Raw genomic sequence first — 24,951 nt, forward strand, 5'->3', positions numbered from 1 at the left:
AACACATTGCATACAGTATACACATACACCGTAACTGTGAGGACTGCCTTTATCTCTACCAATTATTGTCTGGTTGCTGAATGTTAGTTTACCAGCATCTCATGATTATTCAATTTGTATGCAAAATGGTCACTGTGTGTAATCAGTCTTCTTCTTCCTTTAGTTTGATGGTTGTTACTTATGTATAATTGTAATTATACATTATTTCTAGTTTATGTATTGCATTCATCTAGCAAGAAGCCATTGTTTTTGGAAATATCTGAACCTTCTTATCTTCTTATTTTTTAAGCAAGCCAGTCATATCTATAAGGTTTACTTTGTACACAGTGGATATGGGCCCAAGAAGGCACTGTGCCGCAAACCATGCCACCAGGACTTACAGTGGCACAAGGTGAGGTCAGTGGCTGGTGAGGCACCCGGCCAGGTTCCCGCACCAACACCCCCCATCCAGCATGTACACCAAGTCAGCAGACATTTCATACTCCCCCCCCCAGTACACAGCTTTTGGTGCCTCCAAAATCAAGTTTAAACACTTGGGCTTGTACAGTATGTGATTATTCACTCTTAATACATCATGATCATGTTAAAGTCATAGGGTAGTGTCAGTGGAGGATTGAAATCAGAATATGTAACCAATAGCAGGCAAAGGAGAATTAGGGCATATTTACCAAGATACACATAACAGATGGAGCCCCTCTCAGCATTGCGATAGCTGGAGATAGAATCGCCAGCCCCGCCATCTGTCGGAAGGGGGCGTTCGCCCATTCCGATGGAGCTCCGCGCTTCGGTCCACCACCTCCCCGTCACAGTTTGCCGGTCCCCACAGCCTCCCCGCACCCCCCCCCCCCTAACCCTGCTCGTCTCCCTGAAGCGGAAACAGGCAGGATTTTGCCGCCGAGTGACTAGGAGGCACTATAGTTTGAGACGCTCGCGTGCCCCGGTCAGATGGAGCACCTCTTTACTGGCGATCACCAGCAGGGACATTCTGACGATCCCTGGGTCTGGCTGAGAAGCGCTCCATCAATTTTTTTCAGGATTGATACATGTTACTGTAATAATGGGGGTGCTGCAATTGTCCCCTTGAGTCACAAATAAGTTCGCTGTGAGTCTGTACAGAAAGATGTTAAAATTATGACTAATGTGAATTATAGGGAAAAATAAGGCAAAGAAAAAGTTTGAAGCTAGAATGCTTTTAATGTACAACCATTACTAGAACTGTTCATGAAACAAATTGGTGAAAGAATAAAAGCTCACGGCTAGCAGCAATACAGCAATTTCCCAGGATGATGTGCTCTATAATACATGATGAAAATGAACACGCTCAGGACGACCTGCTCCCATTATTTGTAATGTCTTTTGTAGCTCAGCTTTGACCCTGATGAAAAATAACTTTTACACTGTAACCAGCTGAAAATGTGTTGACTAATGAGAACATCGAGTTTAATTAAATAAATCATTTAACGCAATAAGAAAATAATTGGCCGTGTAGACAGTAAACTATAACTCTTATGTTGGTGCGGATCTACATGGCCCAGACTCACCTCTCCCAGCCTCTGTCATTGAAACTATTTGTTTAAAATAAATTGGATATTTATGTATTTTTGTGATAAGTGTGTACCAGGAACAGGAATAAATACTCATTACACCTAATAACACATTTGAATATGTTTATAGAATAAAAAGAAACAATAAAAGAAAAAGAACATTTGTTTTGTGATCTACTCCTGGCATCAGCTTGCAGTATATCCCAGCATGCTCTGCCTGCCAATCAGATGGACAAATGGAGAGATCATTTTACTTGATCTCTGCCATACTGTACAATTAGGATTACTTGAGCCAGGATCTTCATGTCATGGATAATACAAACAAAGCACATACAGTATATACATATTACAGTATTTATATGTAAATATTTGTATAGCTTTCTGCTATCTGCGGCTTGTTGGTTATAGCTATAGTGTGTGTGTTATAGACTGCTGCATACATACAAATTGTTCAGAACTGGAGGTAGTAGCGATATGGAAGTTGACTCTTCATACCCATTGATTAGTGAAGATGTATATAAAGTTCCTGGGTACCACTGAACTCCAGATGACTCCTCCGATTTTATTCATCCCCTCTAACATGGGCAACGAGAATCAAGGAATAAAATTCAGGTCCTGAGTACCTGCAAATAAGGAGAGGTATCTATATAAGTTCATACAGAGGCTCTAAATAAGGGGTTCTGTATCTGTCCTCATAGCACCTCTTACAGGTCATGTTTTCTAGGTCACCCGTCAGAAGCACTAGTATTACCCACTGTCACATTATAAAATATGAACTGTGTGAGGTCCTTGACGATCAAGTTTGGGAATCACTGATCTAAATGAATAAATACAGGGAAGGCTATTATGTAGAGGCTACAGGGAAATCATTCTGGCTACCCAACAGTTGTAATGGGACAATCGGCGGTATCCAGAAGGAGACAGCAATCTCCCTGACTCCCTGAAGAGTCAAGCAATCTTCCTGATTTCCCATAGTCCACATTACACAGCTGTTACATTTTTATTTTTTACATTGAAATGGAATCATTAGTGTTATTACCCTACATTGGTGATAAAGCACAATGGGGCAGATGTATTAGGCCTGGAGAAGAGATAAACTGGAGATAAAATGGAGATAAGGAAAAAGGAGATAAAGCACCAGCCAATGAACTCCCAACTGTCATTTTCAAAAACAGGGGCAGATGTATCAATCTGCCTATAATGTTTTTTTAAATAAAGAGTCCCGATTCTCCAGCATATGTGGAGAAGTGGGCCAACGTTATAGGCAGATGTATTAAACCCCCCCAAAGCTGATAAGGAGAGCCGTTATGCCCAGCGTGAACGTCTCTCCTTATCGGCTCCCCCGGCACCTCCCGCATGCGCACTCGCGGCTGCCCCCCCCCAGCCGTCTTTCTGGGCATGCGTTAGATCTTGCTAAAACCGTCCAAGATAGAAGCAGGGCTAGCGTTGTCCCCACAGTGGGGGATAGGACAAAGCTAGCCCTGAGCTGGCGAAGCGGCCTGGGGCGAATTAACGCCAGGGAGGCTATTAATACATCGCCCCGGCCACTAAACTCTGGGGGGGATTGCAGGGGACAGCACCGCCCAGCGTAACTCGGCGGGCTGTCACTAGCACACGTTAGGTGCGCTAGTAATACATTGGGGAAAACTTAATCCCCCACAGTTAACCAGCGTTAAGTGCATTTCTGCACTAAATGCTGGTTCATACATCTGCCCCGCAGTTCATTGGCTGGTGCTTTACCTCCTTTCACTTTATTTCCACTTTATCACCAGTTTATCTCTTCTCCAGGCTTAATACATCTGCCCTAATGATCCCTGTGGCTTTGCATTTTAAATAAGGTGTATTGTGGCCACTTACAGATGGTGCTGCTCTCCCGCTTGCTGCCAGCGTGCCAAATTTCACTATCTGACGGCTGGTGGTGGAGGGCGGGCTGGCACACATGGACACGTGAACATCTCACACATAGTGGAGAAAGGGACACACGCACGCCCCATCCGCCTGCTGGTGATATTGTAGGCTGGTCGGACAGCGGTTTGGGAGCAGCTCAGATGAGAGCGGCACCATCTGCATATGGAACCACTTGTACAATACATCAACAGGCCCTGACACGTTTCAGTGTATTTTATACAAGTACATTAGATCTTACTCACTGCTTTGGGGCTCATCTACATTAGGATGCAAGTCATTTTATCACACGCCTCTCAGATGTAGCAGTGCATGTCCACACTTATAGGTGGACATGGAGAGAGGGAGTTGTGAAGACAGAGGTTAGAAGTAGGAACAGATTGGGACAGCAAGTATCACTAACTGGTTTTACACACTTACACAAATATTTATGATGTTCTATGCTGACATAATAACTTTATATAAAATGGAACACATAAGTGTAAGCTAGAACATGTAGGTACTCTTTACTTAGAAGGGCGCCCACGATTTTGATCGTGGGCATCGTTAGTAAAAAATCTCGGGCATCTCGGGCATTGAATGCACTAAAAAATCGGGTGCGATCAACCGACGAGATGCCCGCGATTTCCCATAGGGAACAATGTTAAATGTCTCAATTGACCCAATTTTCCTGTTCAATGCCTCAATTGACCCGATTTTTCCATAGGAAACAATGTTAAATGGGCCACAGAGGCCAAATAGGCACCCTGAAGTGTAAAATGGCCACCCAAATTGTTAACGCCACCCCACGATCAACGTCAACCCGATGCGTGGCGAGCGCAGCGTGCCCGCGAGGGGCGGCGGTACGCGTCCTACGACCTTTTCATACCCCCACTATCCACGTCGGCGTGGAGTTGAGAATAGAAAGTGTGGCGAGCGCAGCGAGCCACCGAGCCCGAAGCGTGGCGAGCGCAGCGAGCCCCGCGAGGGTACGCGGACAGCTGTGAAGCCCGCGAGGGGACGCGGATACCTGTGAAGGTATCCGTGTCCGCTCGCCACGCTTCGGGCTCGGTGGCTCGCTGCGCTCGCCACACTTTCTATTCTCAACTCCACGCCGACGTGGATAGTGGGGGTATGAAAAGGTCGTAGGACGCGTACCGCTGCGCTCGCCGCGCTTCGGGTTGACGTTGATCGTGGGGTGGCGTTAACAATTCGGGTGGCCATTATTCACTTCAGGGTACCTATTTGGCCTCTGTGGCCCATTTAACATTGTTTCCTATGGAAAAATTGGGTCAATTGAGGCATTGAACAGGAAAATCGGGTCAATTGAGACATTTAACATTGTTCCCTATGGGAAATCTCGGGCATCTCGTCTGTCGCATCGCACCTGATTTTTTAGTGCATTCAATGCCCGAGATGGCCGAGATGGGCGCCCTTCTAAGTAAAGAGTACCAACATGTATAATGATGTCCTTTTCTCAGTTTCCTCTAAGGCAGACAATGAAAGCATGAAGGTATGTGACAGCTGGCTGCCCTGGATGTTGACACGAAGAATTGTCTGTTCTTCTTATATACTTAAGGTCTGCTCTTGGATTTCATAGCAGAACAGCTTCTCTTTAGGTAAAACAATAATGCTATTTTACAACTCATGTAATGGCAAATATATATGTGTATATATATATATATATATATATTACAATGCGGTGGCACTCTACATGACATGTGAACAAAACAAAAAAATTCAATCAACGTTTCAAATGTTGAATACATTTTCCATCAGGAAAATGTTGATCCATTTAACAACAAGAACTGATACATTTTTTTTCAAAAGATGCACAGAGTGCCGCTGCATTGTATGATACAGTATATATCCACTTTTAAGGCAAGTTAAATGCAGTAGGGCAGTCAGAGGGCAGGTTATTCAAGTAGCATGTGAATGCAGGCTTTTGGCAACATTATAAATATATAAGAAGAAACGCGTTGGGTCACTTCCATTCTGTGTATGAAAATCCAACAACCAAATAAAGATACTGGACAAGTAATTTACTATTATACTAAGCAATGGACTATAATTAACCTATCAGGTTACGGTCTATTGAAGAAGTCTTTTGGCGCTTTTCCACTTTTGTTGTGTGTGTATATATATATATATATATATATATATATATATATAGAGAGAGAGAGAGAGAGAGAGAGAGAGAGAGAGAGAGAGAGAGAGAGAGAGAGAGAGAGAAGAGATAATCCGGCACTCCACTAAAGAAGTAAAAAGGCAGCTTGCACCGGTGCCTTCCCAGAACCACGCAGGTCCAACACAGGCACAGGTAAATCAGGCAACAGGCGTCACTCGGAGTCTTGAAGTAAATAAAGTGCTTTATTGCATATCAGGTGACCAGGAGTCCTACCTAAAGGACACCAATGATTTGTTAAAACGGTTATCATCATTAAACCAGGTAGACCCGGGCCTCATTTTTTGTAAAGCAGACGTGGTGAGTCTGTACACCTGCATTCCCCACCAAGAGGGCATGCAGGCTGTACATAGCCTCATTACGGAAAATCCACATTATAAGGGCCCCGCAATTTGGTTTTTTATGGATCTGCTTAAACTGGTATTAACGAGAAACTATTTTCTCTTTAACAACCAGCATTACCTACAACTGCTTGGCGTAGCGATGGGGTCCTCAGTGGCCCCGTCGTACGCCAACGCATTTATGGTGGTATTAGAGACAAAACTTTTTTCCCCTCTCAAAACCGATGGCCATCTGCGGCTATATGTTTGCTTCATTACATCACGATTTACTATTCTTGTGGGAGGGGGAAGAGGAATTCCTGCTACATGTCTTAAATTAACATAATTCTATGAACCATGCAGTTAAATTCACATTTATAACCAGTCATATATCGGTGCCCTTTTTGGATGTACTCATTAACCACACTGTAGGAAAAATTTCTACGGGCCTTTACATTAAGGAGACTGACAGAAATTCCCTGTTGAAACATGACAGCTGTTATCCATTGCCCTTACGCAAGGGCTTACCATTCTCTCAAATGTTAAGAGCTAGGAGGATTGTGAGTGATGAATTGGAAGTGACTAATACTATTGATAAAATGATTGTCCGTTTTCTCCAACGGGGTCACCCCGCTATTGAGTTAGACAAAGCTAAAAAAAGAGTCTTGTCTTTAACCAGAAATGGATGTCTTGAAAAGTCCCTTACTGAAACTCAAACACAGACCAGCATCCCTTGGGTTAACCAGTATACTAATAGCAGCCCTACACTTAGTAAGTTTGTGAAGAGGGTCTGGCCAATTATCAATACCGACAAGAATTTGCCGACACTACACAATGTACGCTTGATGCCGGCATATTCAAGGGCTCCAAATTTACGTGATCGGCTGGTCAAGTTAGATGTGTCTGATTTGACCAAACCGGTAAAACCAGCGCACTTTATGACTAAATCCCCAGGCTGTTACCGTTGTACGGGTTGCACTACGTGTAGTTCTTTACTGGTGGGGAAACACTTTATGCACCTGTACAGCGGTAAAAAGTATAGCATAAGACATATCCTCACTTGTACATCAAAATTTATAGTATATCTATTGTATTGTCCGTGCGGATATGTCTATGTTGGAAAAACTGAAACTAGCTTTAGGGAACGTATGGCTAACCATAGAGCTACGATTAGATCAGCACTAATGACTGGCACGGCAGATATGCCTGTGCCTCGGCATTTTTTGGATGCAGGACATTCAGTCTCTAGCCTACGTACAAAAATCATTGATCATATCCCCCCTTTGAGGCGAGGTGGCAACAGGGGAAAGTTGCTACTCCGCTGTGAAAGTAGATGGATAATGAAGTTAGACACCCTGGCCCCACGGGGCCTTAACGAAAAATTAGGGATGCACTGTTTCTTATAAAATAAATTGTATAAAGAAACTTTATAAATTCTTTATGCATGACTTCTCTATGATATATGGGATTTAAAACATTTTTTTAGAATAATGGCCGCCTAAATCTGTATGATATTATGAGTAACTTGACTTTACTTTATATTTTTTTTTCAATTGTTTATTAACTGTTATTTGCCACATGTACTCTGCTATGGATATATCTATGTTGTGCAGAAAGTTTTTTTGTATATTTGGTTGTGGGTTTTATATTTTTTTATTTTTTCATTATATTTATTTTGTCTTATTTTTACACGTTACTGTGGGTTGAACCGGTTAATTCGATCAGTCTGACACCTGTTCTCCCTGAGGGCTGGACGATTAGTCTGGATCCACAGGTGAGGGCAGGTGATCTGACTGATTGGGGAACGCTGCCTATTGGTGGAGGCACTGACTGTGATGAATAAAGCTTTGTGTGTTTGAACCTGTATTTTATCCCTGACGACGGGAAACATGTTGTAATAAAATTCTCCTGACTTTATGAAGACTCCTGAGTGCCGCATATTTCTTCCCTATATATATATATATATATATATATATATATATATATATATATATATATATATATATAGTCGGGGGTGTAGTGCGGCACTCAGGACGGTGTTAAGAAAGAAAACAGGAGCCAAACTTGACGTTGACGTTTCAGTCTTGCGGCTTTTATCAAAACAGCTAACATTTGATAAAAGCCGTAAGGCTGAAACGTCAGCGTCAAGTTTGGCTCCTGTTTTCTTTCTTAACACCGTCCTGAGTGCCGCACTACACCCCCGACTGTATCCAGCGTTCAGCGTTGCTGCTCGCATTGTGAAGGCACCAGGTACTTACTACTAAGAGGATTGGAGTGCCGGCATCCCTCCGCATATATATATATATATATACATATATATATATATATATATATATATATATACATATACACACACATTTATATATCTGAGATGTGGTTAAATAGCGAAAGACCGACAGTTGGATCCCGATAGCTAGAATATTTGTTTCTGTGAAGGATAATGTGGCTTTATTTCTGTAGGTATGATGTGGGTTTTTTATGTGGGGATAATGGGCCTTATTTTGGTTCATTCTTTCTGACAAAATCCTTCTTAGATGGACAAAACCATGTGCACTGCAGGGGGGGCAGATGTAACATGTGCAGAGAGAATTAGATTTGGGTGAGTACTTTTGTTTCTGTGCAGGGAAAATACTGACTGCTTTATTTTTACACTGCAATATAGATCTTACTTTGAAGTAAAACCCCACCCAAATCTAATTCTCTCTGCACATGTTACATCTGCCCCACCTGCAGTGCACATGGTTTTGCCCATCTAAGAAGGATTTTGTCAGAAAGAATGAACCAAAATAAGGCCCAATGTGTCTTGGGTTTTATTTGTGGGGGATAATAAGTTGTATTCTGTAGTGCACAATGTGCTTTTTTCCTGTGGTGGATATTATGTTTTTTTTTTCCTGTGGTGGATATATTGCTTTGGTTTTGTTTTTTTTCTGTGGGAGATATTTGGTTTTTTTTTGTTTGAATGGGTAATAATGTGGATTTATTTCTGTGGGTATGCATATGTATTTTTTTTCTGTGGCGAGTAGTGGGGCTAAGTCAGATGTGGATGAAGGTGCCATCCCTGCTTCTTGCTTGAAGGCAGTGTATAGTAATGCAGCAGGTGGCATCTACTACAAAGAGGCTCTGTAGCTGCTGCTTCATTAGTGATCTGGCCTGCATCCTAGGAGACAGCACCCAATCACTCAATCGCCATTGGGTGGCTTGCAGCTCACATGTGGATACACAAGCCATCCATCGCAGAGGTCAGGAATTCTCCATGCAACTATGGAAATCCCTGGTCTCCTCTCCCCCTAAAAAGTTATGAAACACCTCTGTTTTCACAAATGGAGGCTGCCACCACCTCTTCCCTGCCCTCCAAATGGCATCAGACTGTCAATCACTGCATTTATAAAAGCAGAGACTTACAAGCTTTATTGGCCACTGAAAATAGCAAAAATATAGGGTTTTTTTGCCTGCTGCGGACATGCCCCCAGTGACATTCATGGAAGGATGCTTGTTTGGATGTCCTCAGGTATTCAGCTATAAAGATGACATTCTCTAGGGAACCTTCCACCTTCAGAAAACCTTGTTTGTGCCTATAATATTTCATGTTGCTTAGGCTCTCTTTTTTCTATGGGGTATCACTGAGACCTTTATACCAGCTTGACAAAGTTTTTATCTCCACTGGGTAGAATATACTGTATTGTATCCAGTACTGACAAAGCGAGCTGAGATGCATCCCATCCAAAAGCAAAACAGACGAACAAATATTGCATGATAACGGTTCCAGGGAAAAGCTTAGAAGATGGAAACCAAGTGCAGATATTCAAGTGACTTTATCACATGCATGTTCTGTACATGTTCTCCAATCTCTAAATGTAGAAGACCAGGTGGCTACCTACAGACAGGGAGCAGTTATCTTTATCCTCCATGTACCTGATTCATAGCACGAGGATTGGTCACAGTCACCAGATACCCCAGGAGGTCCATGTTTCCCAGGGATCCCAGGAGTGCCAGGAGGACCGGGCTGTCCAGCAGAACCCATGGGACCAGAATTTCCATATATCTCCATTCCTGGAGGACCTGGGACATATAAAAAAAACATCAGGACAGATTAGAGCAGGTAAAAAGAGACCACAATCATGACATCTCTATAGCTGGTGGTGTCAGCATTGCTACCTATAGTGCCTGGGGGTCCTGCCGGTCCTTCTTTGTCTTGTCCTTGAGCCCCCTTCTCTCCTCTGTATCCTTTGAGTCCTAAAATATACGCTCATTGTTAAATGCAGGAGTTTATTAATGGGAATGTGGGGACCGAGAGTAGAATGTTGTACAGTTCTAAAATTACATAAATAAAACTTCAGTAATAGCAAAAGACAATAATACAGCACACAAATAATATGTGACATATGAGGAATCATTTCCAACTGATGCTAAAGGCAGGACCACTTCAGGCCATAATCAGGGCCGTCTCTATGTATAGGCTCAATGAACAGTTGTCTAATGGTCCCACTATCCTAAGGACTGTCAGTCAGCCAGTAAGCCCCCCCTCCCAAACTTGTGGCCACATGAGGCATTGTCTTAACAATAGCCCGCACTCCCCCACAGTAGCTTTGGGGAACGGGGGTCGCTTACACCACTGCCAATCACAGTTCATGTACCAACAGCTGTGGTTAGTGATTGGCTGCTGGGCTGCGAGCTCATGAACCAATGCCATATTTGAAATGGCTACCGGACTCTGCTCTCTTCTCCCCTCAGAGATGGATGGTGCCACCGGTAGTGGTAACAACAGCAGCGGCGGCAGAGTTTGGGGCGGTGAATACTACTGGGGTATAACATGCAAATTACACTAATGGGGGTATTATGTGTATAGGTGGCACTGGAGCAACCATGCAACAGTTGAAGGGGGGAGGGTAGGGGGGATGAGAGTAAGAACAACAGCCGTGCATACAGATGTGATGGGGTGCCAGAGCACTGTTTTTCCCAAGGGCCTTCACTGCTGTTAAGATGGCACTGTTAATAGTGCTGTATGATGTTGCCACAATATACTCAAATGTCATGGAAATAGAATTATAAGGAAAGGAAGGATTTTTTTTTTATTTTTTTTTAAACGACTGCATTACTTGTTTTTTACCTAGGTTGCTGCAATTACTTTGCCAGAATGGGACTCCACACACTAAGGCATTTGTAACTGATCTCCTCATGTGTCTCCTTTGTCATCATAATTATGCTTACAGGTGAGTCTAGTGGCAGGAGGAAATGATTCTAGGTGCTGAATCCTTTGCTGCCTTGCAGTATAGCACTCCTCTCTGGAATGAAAGGGCTTGATTGGCACTGCCATATAGTAGAGATTACACTAGGATCTGGCATTCCTAACCTTGGTCCCTAAGGCACAATAATAGTTCAGGTTTTATTGATATCAAGGCTTCAGCACCGAAGATTAAATCACCAATAACCTGTGCTCAATCCTGGACGTAAGTAAAACCTGAACTGTTAGTGTGCCTTGAGGACCAAGGTTGTGAATTTCAGCACTAGATACATGTAAGTATTATTAACAATACTGTGTTGAAATTCTAGGCAAAAGGAAAAATTTCCCATCCTTTATGAGAAGTAGGCTCAGCAAAGAAATGTGGGGGGTAGGAATTAAAGCACGCCGACACCTGGCATGAAATGCTGCATTGAAAAGAAGAAAGGCAGATGTGGCAAATAAGATCTAGAATTCATACAGTATCTAATAGAGATGATAAGATGTGGAAAAAAATACAATAAGAGTCCGCACCTCTTCTTCCCGGATATCCATCCCTGGCTGGTTGCCCTGATGCTCCAATAACACCTGGTTCTCCTTGCTCCCCTGGTGGTCCCGGTGGGCCTGGAGGTCCGGGTTCTCCCTTTTTTTCTTCTGTGTCCTGGATTGGGACAGGCTGTATATCTTGTTCTTTGAGCACTGTGTCCAGCTTCATCATGTGGGCTGAGAAAGAGACATAGAATCAAAAGGGGGTTCAAACCTGGGGCTACTCAGTTCTGGGTTATTAGCATGAGCAGTATTCTAGATAAATTAACCAGAATGCCTGGAGCGACTATGTTCTGTCTCTCCACCCTAGAGGATCGGTGGCTATAACTTAAAGTTAATTATACTAAATGATAACAACCATTTTGTGGGGTAAACCATTATTCATTAGGGTCAGGCCCAGCGGCGACTGTTAGCTCAGCGAAGGAGGGGGGCTGCCGCGATGGGGCCCCCTCCACTGCTGCTGTGCTCGTGGTCCCTGCTGACAATCCAGGTCCCTGCTGCGGGGCCAGTGCATGTGCAGTAGCTTCTTCAGTACTGCGCATGTGCTGGCCTCAAGCCTCTATGGGTTGCTTTTGCAGCAGACCCCAGAGGCATGCTCAGGGTCCGGCGCATGCGCAGCATCATCCTCGTACTGTGCATGCGTGGAACCATGTTTTTATGGGCTGCCACTCAGCCCTTAAATAAAAAGCGCCACTGGTCAGGGCCAAGATTACACTGTATACACTAAAGAAAAAAAAATAAACATTCAACTGGGTTAATACATTATGTTACCTGTATTGTCAAAAAAGAAGAAAGGAGACAATTGAAGACTACTTACCTTGAATGAGCCTCTCGCACACCTGGTTGACCAAATGGTAAATTGTGGCCACTGATTGAGGTTCTCCCTGTGTTGAAGAGATCTGACCTTTACACTACAAAACACGATTGCTTTGTCCCTGACATTTTTACAACAGACAATCAATGATCAAGGCTCAGGTGGTCAGTAAGGAATGATTTTCTGTCCCTCTGAATCAAACAAGATGAGTATAATGTCTTTAATCAAGAGGTATGCAATTATCCTTGCTAGGCTGCTGTGTTAATTATAACTCACCTTCTCCCCCTTCTCTCCTCTGGTGCCAGGAAGGCCCTATGAGAACCAAAGAAAAAATGAAACAGGAATAAATATGTATAATATAAATCAGCATTAGCACCAAATCTAATGCACTAAGGGGGTCAATCCTACAAGCCGTGGTTGCCGGCATTTAAATGCACCTCGCACAGTCGCATATTATAGGATTGACCACTTACAGTAATGTGTGGTTGCTACAGAAGGGTATGAAGAATAACTGACTACTTTTTTTTTTTTACCTACGATCTGATACCCCTTTCACATTGCAGCTTTAACACGGTATATTGCTGTTTTTTTACCGTTTTAAAACCGGGACAGCTGCAATGTGAAAGCTCCATTGTCAATTTACCGGTTACAGAATACCGGTATTTTGAAACGAGTTAAAAGCAGGATCCTACACGTTCAAAAAAGTGATGGGAAAAAACAGCATTGAAACGGTAGTACCCCTTTCAGACTGCACTTAAATGGGTAATATACCGTTTAAGCTATGCGGAATGAAAGGGGTTAAGGCTGTCTGACCCATTTTTAAAAATGTTTCAAATTACCGGGTCAATGCCATTTATGCGGTGTGAAAGCAGCTTGATACTGATTTGGAAGTAAAACAAAAAAGCATGTAACATTTAGATTTTTCTGTGCAGTGTAATACTACCTGCTTTTGCATGTAGACAGTTTTACTTTTACACTGTTTATTTAGATTTCAGTTTAAACATGACCCACCCAAATGTAAATCTGCCCCTACTGTAGTGCAGCATGGATTTGCCCAGCTTCACCGTTATTTTTATTTATTTTTTTATTTTGCTTCACTTCAAAATCAGAATCAGGTGCCTAATACCGAACATCTCTTCTCCCAACAACTAGCAAAAACATGATTGCCAATATGTTTTCTATTGTTATACTATTGAAGAGGGCCGTAAAGTAATAGCCTGCAAGTTGATGGCAGCAGCAAGAATTGATTGATTTAGCAGCTGGTTGGTTCTACCTTAACAATGCAGCCTCACGGAAATCTTGCTGCTACCCACAACTCGCAGACCATTATGTTAAGGTCAAAGTTCAAAAAAGTGGGGCCTGTAAATAAGCAGTACAAGAAACTTGTTTTCTGTTGGAATTCAAAAATGTTTTAAGAGGTTTTATTTTTACTTGACTTAAGTTGACTTAAAAGTGAGAGCACTTTTGAATTTACCAGAATACTTTTGTTAACATGTTGATGAATGTGAAAAATAAAAAACTTTTGGTACTCTTTACTTAGAAGGGCGCCCATCATGGCCATCTCGGGCATTGAATGCACTAAAAAATCGGGTGCGATGCGACCGACGAGATGCCCGAGATTTCCCATAGGGAACAATGTTAAATGTCTCAATTGACCCGATTTTCCTGTTCAATGCCTCAATTGACCCAATTTTTCCATAGGAAACAATGTTAAATGGGCCACAGAGGCCAAATAGGCACCCTGAAGTGTATAAAAGCCACCCGAATTGTTAACGCCACCCCACGATCAACGTCAACCCGAAGCGTGGCGAGCGCAGCGAGCCCGCGAGGGGCGGCGGTACGCGTCCTACGACATTTTCATACCCCCACTATCCACGTCGGCGTGGAGTTGAGAATAGAAAGTGTGGCGAGCGCAGCGAGCCACCGAGCCCGAAGCGTGGCGAGCGCAGCGAATACCTTCACAGGTATCCGCGTCCCCTCGCGGGCTTCACAGCTGTCCGCGTGCGCTCGCCACGCTTCGGGCTCGGTGGCTCGCTGTGCTCGCCACACTTTCTATTCTCAACTCCACGCCGACGTGGATAGTGGGGGTATGAAAAGGTTGTAGGACGCGTACCGCCGCCCCTCGCGGGCTCGCTGCGCTTCGGGTTGACGTTGATCGTGGGGTGGCATTAACAATTCGGGTGGCTTTTATACACTTCAGGGTGCCTATTTGGCCTCTGTGGCCCATTTAACATTGTTTCCTATGGAAAAATTGGGTCAATTGAGGCATTGAACAGGAAAATCGGGTCAATTGAGACATTTAACATTGTTCCCTATGGGAAATCGCGGGCATCTCGTCGGTCGCATCGCACCCGATTTTTTAGTGCATTCAATGCCCGAGATTTTTTACTAACGATGCCCACGATCAAAATCGTGGGCGCCGTTCTAAGTAAAGAGTACCAAACTTTTATATCAATCCTAAGTACATATCTGGCAATAAAATAATAAAACTAGCATAGTTGCAACAGCGAGTACACAATTTACTGAATGTGTATCTGAATTTGAACAATCTTGTGGATACATACCGTGGGCCCGACATCACCAACCGGTCCTCTCTCACCAGGATAACCTATTATTCCGTGGATCCCTTGGATTCCCTGAACAGAACACAATGAACATACTTACTATAACGGGGGACATTTATTAAACTTTTGCACAGGCAACTGCATTGAGTAGGTTTTAGCTTTTTTCTCATACAATGAAAAACATAGCTTATTGGCTGTTCATATATATGAACAGTTTTCATATTTGTCCCCTTCTTTTTTCATTATGACTCTCGCTTCCTGTAATCAAACATATTATCAAGAGTAAGGGCGAGATGCACCAAACAAAAATGCCATAAAAACCCAGTTTTCATATGCAGTAAAGCCCTACCCCATAGAAGCCTATGGGCTTCCCCCCGCATCCCCCGCCGATGCATGTCACCCCCCCTCACCTGTGTCCGGGCAGCTTCCTGCTGTGCTGCCAGGACCAGTCACCTCCTCCTCTCTGCACCGCTTCCGGGTGCAGGGAGGATGAAGCGGAGCCCTGTCAGCCGGGTAAGGGTCCAGGGAGGGAAGACGGACCTGCTGCACATCGCCGGCCACAACACAAAGGACAGCTTTTAATGCAAGAGCTGTCCTTTGCAATAATAATCGCATATGTTAGTGCATATGTGATTATTAACAATGCGAATGCCGGCGATGTGTGGTGGAGGATTTAGAGAATCCCGCCCAGTAGCTGAAAATATATCACTGTCTATGCAGGAAGAGACAGTAACATTCCACAAACTGTGGCTTTAAGCAGCATGGACAATTGCCCCCTTTGGAAAATTCACAAGTGACATAAAAAAAAAAAACAGTTGGCAAGTATAGTTTGGGCCCAGATGAGCGACTCCACATTTTCCAAAGGTTATCATTGAGGAGATATCTGAAAAACGTAAAGATGGATTAAGCTAATGGGCCAAGTCCAAAAACCATTAAATTGGGCATCATAGTCTCCATAGGTAGCTCTGGGGACTGCTGTTGCTGTGAGTATTTATTTTATGAGGGATATGGAAGCAAATCACATTTCTCCAATATATGCTAAGGTATTACCTCACACATGAGTAGATTTATCATGAGGTCTTTATCGTTCCTTAAGTGACAGGACCTGCTTCACCATGTTATCGCGGTGAAGCGGGTCCTGTTATCGGCAGCATGTATTATTATTTGGACATCTGTTATGGGAGTGCTTTATCCGGTACTTGTGTAGTTTCACAGCGCCAGCATGGCGCCGTGCTACTTCCGGGTTCTACGCTTGCCACAAACTATGTTAAAAAAAGTAACTTAACTCCATGCCAACATGGATAGTTCATACCCCCACTATTAATGTTGGCATGGAGTTGATTTTAAATAGCGTGGCGAGCGTAGCGAGCCACCGAGCCCGCAAGGGGACTCAGACGCACGGCACCACACTGGCGCCGTGAAACTACACAAGTACCCTTTATCCTCATTGGGGATATGTGTCCTCCCATAACGGATGTCAGCTGGGTCTCCAACCTTCTAATGCTCTGCGCCGCTTGGTGTTCTGCGGCGCATTACAATTAAAAACCAACATGCACTGGGTAATATTCGCATGGGATACTGGGAAATGGATGGTGCTGTATATCCAGTGCATGCGCAGTTTTAATTTGAAGACACCAGAGACCAGCAAGCGCGCAGGATGTTAGAAGCTAGGAGACACCAGAAAAAGCTGGAGAACAGCTACAGGGTCCCATATGGAACAAAGCACTGCTGCAGGTAACCCCCATAGCGCCGCTCATTAAACACCCACATTGCGGGTGTTATGCTTAAGGGGAAGCACGATCCCCTGCCATAATGCATGGGGATAGTGCATATTCCCCTGATCAACAAATGATAAATCTACCCCTTTATCACTTCTCCTCCCTTATCACTGCTTCATACATCTACCCCTAAATAGCCGTGACACTCTAAATTGCCACAATCCATGGAAAAGAGCCATTTTCAGTGGACTGACTGCAGTTTTTAGTTCAATAAATAGGCACCATGGCAACCTGATTAACCAGTTTGTAATCCACAGTGAGAGGAAGGTCTTTTAACATTTATGTATATAGATTAAACAAATCTACTCTCCAGGGAAGCTGGCTGAGAGAATAGCTACAGTATGACATCTGGTTGTCATCCCTTACCCAGCTCAATACATCTCAATGTACTTATTTTTTAACTATCCTGCGGTGCTGGGATTCTAGCTCTAAATGTCACTAATATACATACTGTATATACAGAATGTGTGTGTGTGTGTGTGTGTGTGTATATATATATAAATATATATATATATATATATATATATATATATTTAAGTATTTTCCTTTCCTCTGGGATTTGATTTTCTAAGGAAATGTATTAAAGCAAATCTGTAAACATAAATCACTCTAGCTTTGTAATTTTATCAAATAAACATAATGAGTTTCCAGTTGTGTTATTAATTTTCTTTTAATAAATCGAAAATAATAAATGAAGAAGCCCGTTACTATGCTTTGCTATATAATCATTGCCTAGGGGCAGCACTTGCTGGGAGGAGGCAACATCAGGCAGATGAGGCCAGGTAGTGCTTTTTTCTTTTGTCATTACAATTTTTTTTATATATACCTTTTTATTTTGCAACTGATGGGAATGAGGCAATGGACACCAAATAATGGTCTGGGAAGTGGAAGTTGGGGCCTCTTTGGTGGTCTCAAGCCATCTGGATGGGCAATGATGGGATTTGGGGGGGGGGGGGTGTATGGTGATCTATAATATGTCTAAAGGTGGCCCAATCTCTAAATCTGCCCCTGGTAAATGCTGCCATACTCCTGTGTTGGTTCTGGTTAGGAACAAGTAGTCTTCTATTAAGAGACAAATGGGCATTTTTAACAAACAGTTTTTTGTGGAAAAATTCATTAAAAACTGCCATTTTCAGGGGATCCCACAAAAACTAAGGGTCACATTTACTAAAGCTACTAAAAATTAAAAGAAGTGATGTTGCCTATAGCAACTAATCAGATTCTTTCTATAATTTTTTTTGGATGCAATAGAGAAAGGATAGACAGTAGCTGATTGGCTACTTTTGGCAAAATCACTTCTTTTCACTTTTAGTAGCTATAGTAAATTTACCCCTCAGTATCCCCCGAGGACTGCAGCAGATATTGATGGTATCTGCCATTTTCATAAAAAAAAACAGCAGTCCCTATGGTGGGTTCTAAAATGTGAAATTTACTGGCTCCAAAAAGCAAAGCTCTAGAAATAGAAACAAAGTGATCACTATACTTCTTACATATTGAAAAGACATGCCTCACATGTGACTGAAAATCCCAGGAGAAGTCCAGATTGTTGAGAAATATGCTGAAAGATTAGTATATTGGGCGTGATCCAGAGGTGGAAACAATTCCTAATGTGACTGTAATTCCATGAGCAGCAGATTGCAAAAATATGAGTCGTGACCACCATGCACCGTCAAGTCATTGAGCAAACCCTATGGTTGTCAGTTGGAACTAAGACACCAGATCCTTTACCACTGTGTATTGGGATGCAACAGACGGCTAAAGCATGTCCCCAAACCAGTTACAAAGGGGCAGATGTATTAAGCCTGGAGAAGAGATAAACTGGAGATAAAGTGGAGATAACTTGGAAGAGTTAACGCACCAGCCAATCAGCTGTGTTTGAAATATGACAGTTGGGATCTGATTGGCTGGTGCATTATCTCCTTCCAATTTATCTCCAGTTTATCTCTTCGCCAGGCTTAATACATCTGCCCCAATATGCCTGCATTTGGCTTACCAAAGTATACTACCTCCCAGGAATGCTCACAATCAGGGGAAGCTCTAAAGAAGGGGCTGCAGCACAGTTCAAAATTCAAATACATGAGCCACATCAACTGCCATTCCAAACTGACACACTGGCAGTTGGTATTTTAATTTTGAACTGTATTGTAGCCCCTCCTCTGGAGCCGCCACTGCTCACAACATTCACTATCTGTCAATTACTCTGCATCCACATCCTCACTGTGCCCAGTGCAACTCTTAAGCATGTGGAGTACAAAACTAGTTGCTGAAATCCGCAAATATTGACATAGCATGCACCTCTGAAATAGGTGTACAATTCCTAATAAAAATCCCAAACACATATTTTCCTTTCCATACTGAGCTACTGCCACGCCACCAGTGCACTGCTACACAGTTTCCCTGTGCTACCATTACCCTTTACATTGGACTTTCCACATATAGGCCCTTATTCTAGTTGACTCGGACAGCCACCGCCTACCATACGGATCACTCACACCGTCTGAATGCGGTAAGACGCTGAGCAAATGGACCGCGAGTGGATGCTTCATGTGAACACCTCCCCCATTCTCCGATAGTCGCCGACCATCGAATGATGGACCAAGCAGACATTTTTCCATATGAAAGCAGGGATATGGGCGGGCAGCTGACATCCGCCTATGTCAGCAGTCCGCCCCCCACATGTGCGTCATGGCCGGATTACCATACGTATGCCCAGCGTTTTCATGGGAACGCCCATGAACCGCGCTGCATACGCATATGGTAAAGAGGCCAAACAGCCCTTCATGCCCCTCTACAGCCCCTGCTCGGATGGTTCCGTACGATCCTTTTCTGCACGGAATTCACGCCGTGTTCGGACGTGCGAGGCGTTCGCACATGCGCAGAAACACCTCTGCACATGCGAAAACACAATACATCAGCCGTCCAACCGAACACGCAGCCGTCCGACTCAATCAGAATAAGGGCCATAGTGAATACAGGAGGAAGCATGTGGAGCTATGCATCACCGGCTGCTTATTACTGCTGTTAATGTGTAGTGAACACAGCAGTGACTTATTATTAGCAATATATGGAGTGTAACTGGGACTAAAAGGAAGTACATAGTAGCAATACAGTGACAACTGAGGGCAACTTAATGTTGCAGGGCAGGGCTAGCCACTAACAACTAAAGGATCCCTAACAGTTCATGTTTTCCAGATCTCTAAATTGTGTCCATGTGTATTCCTTACTGTCGAACATGTATTAAAATATCCACAGGTGGTTTGGTAAACATGAACTGCTAGAAGTCAGTCCAAGAGGACTGAACTCGGCCTTGTGCAGTGTATCAGTTCTAAAATGAATTCCCTTTATAGTAGTACACAACAGAATATCCCAAGTTTGTGGTTCAGAATAGATTTACAGGTTAGTCCTATAAATGTTAGCTAGATGTATACGCCTTTTATTTTCCTATAGCTGTCCACTCCACGCATGACATAAATGGCCTCCATAAGTCTGTCAATGGCCATTGTCTCACAGAAGTACTGTATGCAGTGAATCCTGGCTCATACTTGATTTGGCCACTGATATGTGTTCCTTGACCAACAGGATCAGCTGTGAATGACCACCTGCCCTGTGTGAATATTAGCTTGACAATAATAGCAGTATCCCCAAAACTTACGAGAAAATCTAAACCTTGGACCCATATTTGGAGAGCTGTATACTATGCTTCCCTCATATATGTTCCTCGCTTTATTAGAATTCACCGCTTCTGACGGACAGCATTGGTTAACACTTTTAGCCTAGACTATGTAAGACAGCACATTTCTGATCTTAGACACACTTCTTAATTGACACCTAATCCCCAACTCTTTGTAGGAGCTTCTTCACTGCTTTCCAATAATCAATAGAGACTTCAAAGAGTGACTCCGTAGGGCTCCTAGGCTGGAGGGCTGGAACAATTTATATAGAATTGTGGAAGGAACATGAAAGAAAAACTTGAATTACAATATACAGTACCTAGAAGTTATCAACAAAGCTTTTGTAATATTGATGCTTGAGGATCACCTACAACTACATTGGCATGATTAAATAATCAGAAAAGGCTCTGTCTTTCTGGCTGCATGCTACAAACACATGGGGACTGTTGTAATGAACTTTTCTGTCATTTAAAATCAATGTAATAGGGCCCAGAACGACAGTTAAACTGTCCCCTCTTTGCAGGGGTGTTTGTCATGAGATGGAGGCTCGCATTCAATGGTGCAGTAATAGCCCCTGAAGACCCTGCAGTGGCTTGGAGTCACTGTGTGGCTTGTGGGCTCTGGGGGTCTGTGGGAGTTATTTCTACACCACTCCCTGGACCTGCAGATACTCGTCTGCGGGCCTGTTGTGCCTGCTCCTATTGAAAATGTCCCCGCCACTGCCTCAGAGGAGAGAGTTATGAAGGATGCTAGAGGAGGTGTTGGCCATTTTTGGAGGGAAATTCTTAATGGAACCAGGTGTGATAGACCCATGGGGACCAGAGGGGGGGGATCCTCTTACAATGAGAAGAACCCATGACAAGGAGCCGGACATCATCTTTGGAGGCAGACCCATGGCAGCAGTCGGTGGGAATTCCCCTGGCAATGAGCAGGTACCAGGGGGAATGCCTTAAACTTTTTGGGTGGGGGCGCCAAATTTAGTTACCCCACTGATATACTATACAATGACATAACATATTACCACTTTCACATTGCAAAAATAACCTGGGTCGACCTGGGTCACTGTTCAGTGTGAACGGGTAACCTGGGTCAATGGACCCGGGTCCCATAAGCGCTGCCTCCTCCCCCTCTGCCGATGATGCACCACTGCTCCACCCCTCCCTGTCTGACATCAGCGACCCGGCTTATTGCCAGGTCACTGTGGGGAGCAAAACCATGCAAATGCCAGGTCACTCTCAGGACAGACCCATGACCAAATCCTGTCTGCGACCCGGCATTTGCAATGTGAAAGGGGTAATAGAGGGTAAAGCTGGTTCTGCCCAAATAAGTTGTAATCGAATAATTGATATTTAATGCAAATGTAATTATTACTGTTGGTGAGAAATTAGTATACTGCTGCTGTAAATATTATTGAAGAACTATTACTGCAGATTTTAGTGGTCCTTCAAACTTGATCTTCTAAAATTATGAACATGTTAGGATCAGTAAGACATGAAATACTAACTTTAAATGATGTGTACTTCGCTTACCCGAGGTCCAGGTGGTCCGGGAATCCCTGTCGCCCCCTCTAATCCTCGTATGCCCTGGAAAGAAACCCCTACTTGTCATATAGAACAGTATACTCAACAGCAGCAATTGCGTCACACGGTTACACATCCAGACTGTGGACAGTATAGAGTTAATGCTGCATAATAAGGTCTCTGTCTTGCTACAAGTCCACACAACATGTTCATGACTAGTAAAGTTTTCATCCAAATTAAAGACGAAAAGTAATTTATTGAGAAGCTGAGTGATATTCTCTGCAGTAAGCAAATTCCCTGTGAATATTAAAAGGTTGCGTTTGTATGAAAAGTTTCATAATGAGCTCTCACGGAGATGGCTGCAGAGCTGCTTGTGGTGACAATTTGGCATTCTGTGAGCAGAAAGATTCCAAATGACTGAACATTTCATGACGGGACACAGCAATACTGCAGTATCATTTCTCTATCTATGGCCAGACACTTTGTGCTGGGATGATTGGGCATGGGTTTACTGTTCTTCACCATTGGGCACTAACAAAACAAAAAGATAAGGTAGTGTTGAAAGCTCCTCCAAAGCCAGTCTGTGATGGGAAATGTTTTACTGCAGGCTAATTCCTCATGATTTTGTTTCTTATGACAAGAGTATTAATCCAGAAAGTCCATACACACTGGGCGACTATATCCAGCAATGGACAGCATTGCTATCATAGCTGGGGGGGACGGGGACCGCTCAGTGCATACACACTGAGCCACTTTCCCCTGCCCGGCGCCATGAGCGGGGGGAGGACGGCTTTGCATAGCACAGCGCAGCGCTATGCAAAGCCACCCACAAAGCCGCTCATCTGCTGGTATTAACAGCAGCGCTCACTGCCGGGCCATATACACTGGGTGGCTTTGAGCTGAAAGCGGCTCAAACTTGCTGTTTTGAGCGGCTTTCAGCTCAAAGTCACCCAGTGTGTATGGGCCTTTACCCCCTGTTCTAGCTAAACAATTGTTGATTACTTTCCCCTATTGCTAATGATTGCCAGTGACAACTCTAGACACAAACCAGGAAAGTGTGAAGTATGCGTGTCGCCTCTACTCAAAGGGGAGGCATACTAAGCCTCAAAAAGTGATAAAATTGAGAGTGATAAACCACCAGCCAATCAGCTCCTGCCCAGGGGCGGATCCAGGACAAAATGACAGGGGGGGCACCATGATAAAAAAGGGTTTGGGTGGGGGAGGGCCGGTGTTAGTGGTGCCAGTGTACATGCCAAGAGAGCGGCAGGAGAGGGTGGGAATGGAATTAAAAATAGGCCCTGGCATTTAAAGTATGCAGGCCCACCATGGCGACAAAAGTGAAGGATGTAGTTGTGTGCGCGCCAAAGACGCGCTCTGGAAAAGGGGGCGTGGCCACTCAACAGGGGGTGTGTCCTTGAGTGTAGTGTACAACACCATATACAACTTCTACACATTATGCATTATGTCAATGGAATGAGCCAAAATCGACATAATGCCACATGGATTGAGCCAAAATTCAAATAATGCCACATGGATTGTGTCAAAATTTCCATAATGCCAATGGATTGAGCCAAAATTTACATAATAACACACACGGATTGAGCCAAAATTCACATAATGCCAAATGGATTGTGTCAAAATTCACATAATGCCACATGGATTGAGCCAAATGCATAAAATGCCATACGGATTGAGCCAAAATTCACATAATGCCACATGGATTGAGCCAAAATTCACATAATGCCACACGGATTGAGCCAAAATTCACATAATGCCACACGGATTGAGCCAAAATTCACATAATGCCACATGGATTGAGCCAAAATTCACATAATGCCACACGGATTGAGACAAAATTCACATAATGCCACATGGATTGAGCCAGAATTCACATAATGCCACACAGATTAATCCAAAATTCACAATACACTTCATAAACAGGGACATTGGGGCAGATGTATTAACCAGCGTTAAGTGCAAAAATGCACTTAACGCTGGTTAACTGGGGGGGATTACGTCTGTCCTAATGTATTACTAGCGCACCTAATGTGCGCTAGTGACAGCCCGCCGAGTTACGCTCGGCGGGGCTGTCCCTGCAATCCCCCCCAGGGATTAACGGCCGGGGTGATGTATTAACAGCCTTCAAGGCGTTAATTCACCCCGGCCGCTTCGCCAGCTCAGGGCTAGCGTTGTCCTATCCCCCACTATGGGGACAACGCTAGCCCTGCGTCTGGCTTGGGCTGCGCTGGAGATCTCGCGGTTTTAGCGAGATCTCGCGCATGCCCAGTAAGCCGGGCAGGGGGGGCGACGGCGACTGCGCATGTGCGGGGCGGCGAGGGAGCCGATAAGGAGAGCCGTTAACGCTGGGGATAACGGCTCTCCTTATCGGCTTTGGGGGGGTTAATACATCTGCCTATAACGTTTGCCCGCTTCTCCACGTTATGCTGGAGAAGCGGGACTCGTTATTCTCAAAACGTTATAGGCAGATTAGTACATCTGCCCCATTGTCCACCAAAGGCTCGCATTAAACATTTACACCATAATATCCATTACACGTTAAGTTACACGCCATTATGTCCATTATGTGTTATGCCAAACACCATAATGCCTATTAAAAATTATGCTACATAAGTGCTGCTTCTCTAAATGCTCATTGCCATGGGTTCCATGCTCATTGCCAGAGGTTCCATGCTCGTTGCCATGTGGGATTACATGCTCATTGCCAAGGGGGAATACATGCTCGTGGTAAATGGGGGACAGCAGAAGTGATTGCCACTGACAGTGGCAGAGCCTGGCTGTATTCAGAGCACTGCAGGTCCAGGCTATTTGAAATAATACCCCTTTCACACCAGAAAATGCATTCCCAGGTTGGCCCCTTTTACACCAGCCTAGTCCCTGCATTTTCTG

At 43.9% G+C, this 24,951-nt stretch overlaps 1 protein-coding gene across 2 annotated transcripts in view; it reads right to left on the minus strand.

The window, feature by feature from the left end:
* Positions 1 to 1,204: 1,204 nt before the first annotated feature.
* The window catches only part of COL20A1 (collagen type XX alpha 1 chain), a 133,070-nt gene continuing 109,323 nt past the window's right edge, over positions 1,205 to 24,951 (minus strand). For both annotated transcript variants that reach the window (XM_083146760.1, XM_083146761.1), the window contains 8 exons: positions 22,054 to 22,107; positions 15,076 to 15,147; positions 12,788 to 12,823; positions 12,515 to 12,581; positions 11,686 to 11,874; positions 10,089 to 10,166; positions 9,846 to 9,992; positions 1,205 to 2,167 (listed from right to left, as the gene is read on the minus strand). In XM_083146760.1, the coding sequence (XP_083002886.1) occupies positions 2,139 to 2,167; positions 9,846 to 9,992; positions 10,089 to 10,166; positions 11,686 to 11,874; positions 12,515 to 12,581; positions 12,788 to 12,823; positions 15,076 to 15,147; positions 22,054 to 22,107 (672 nt within the window). In that variant the 3' untranslated portion in view covers positions 1,205 to 2,138. The remainder of the gene's footprint in view (positions 2,168 to 9,845; positions 9,993 to 10,088; positions 10,167 to 11,685; positions 11,875 to 12,514; positions 12,582 to 12,787; positions 12,824 to 15,075; positions 15,148 to 22,053; positions 22,108 to 24,951) is intronic.

Source organism: Crinia signifera, chromosome 6 (assembly GCF_055691185.1).
Source record: "Crinia signifera chromosome 6, ASM5569118v1, whole genome shotgun sequence".
NCBI lineage: Eukaryota > Metazoa > Chordata > Amphibia > Anura > Myobatrachidae > Crinia > Crinia signifera.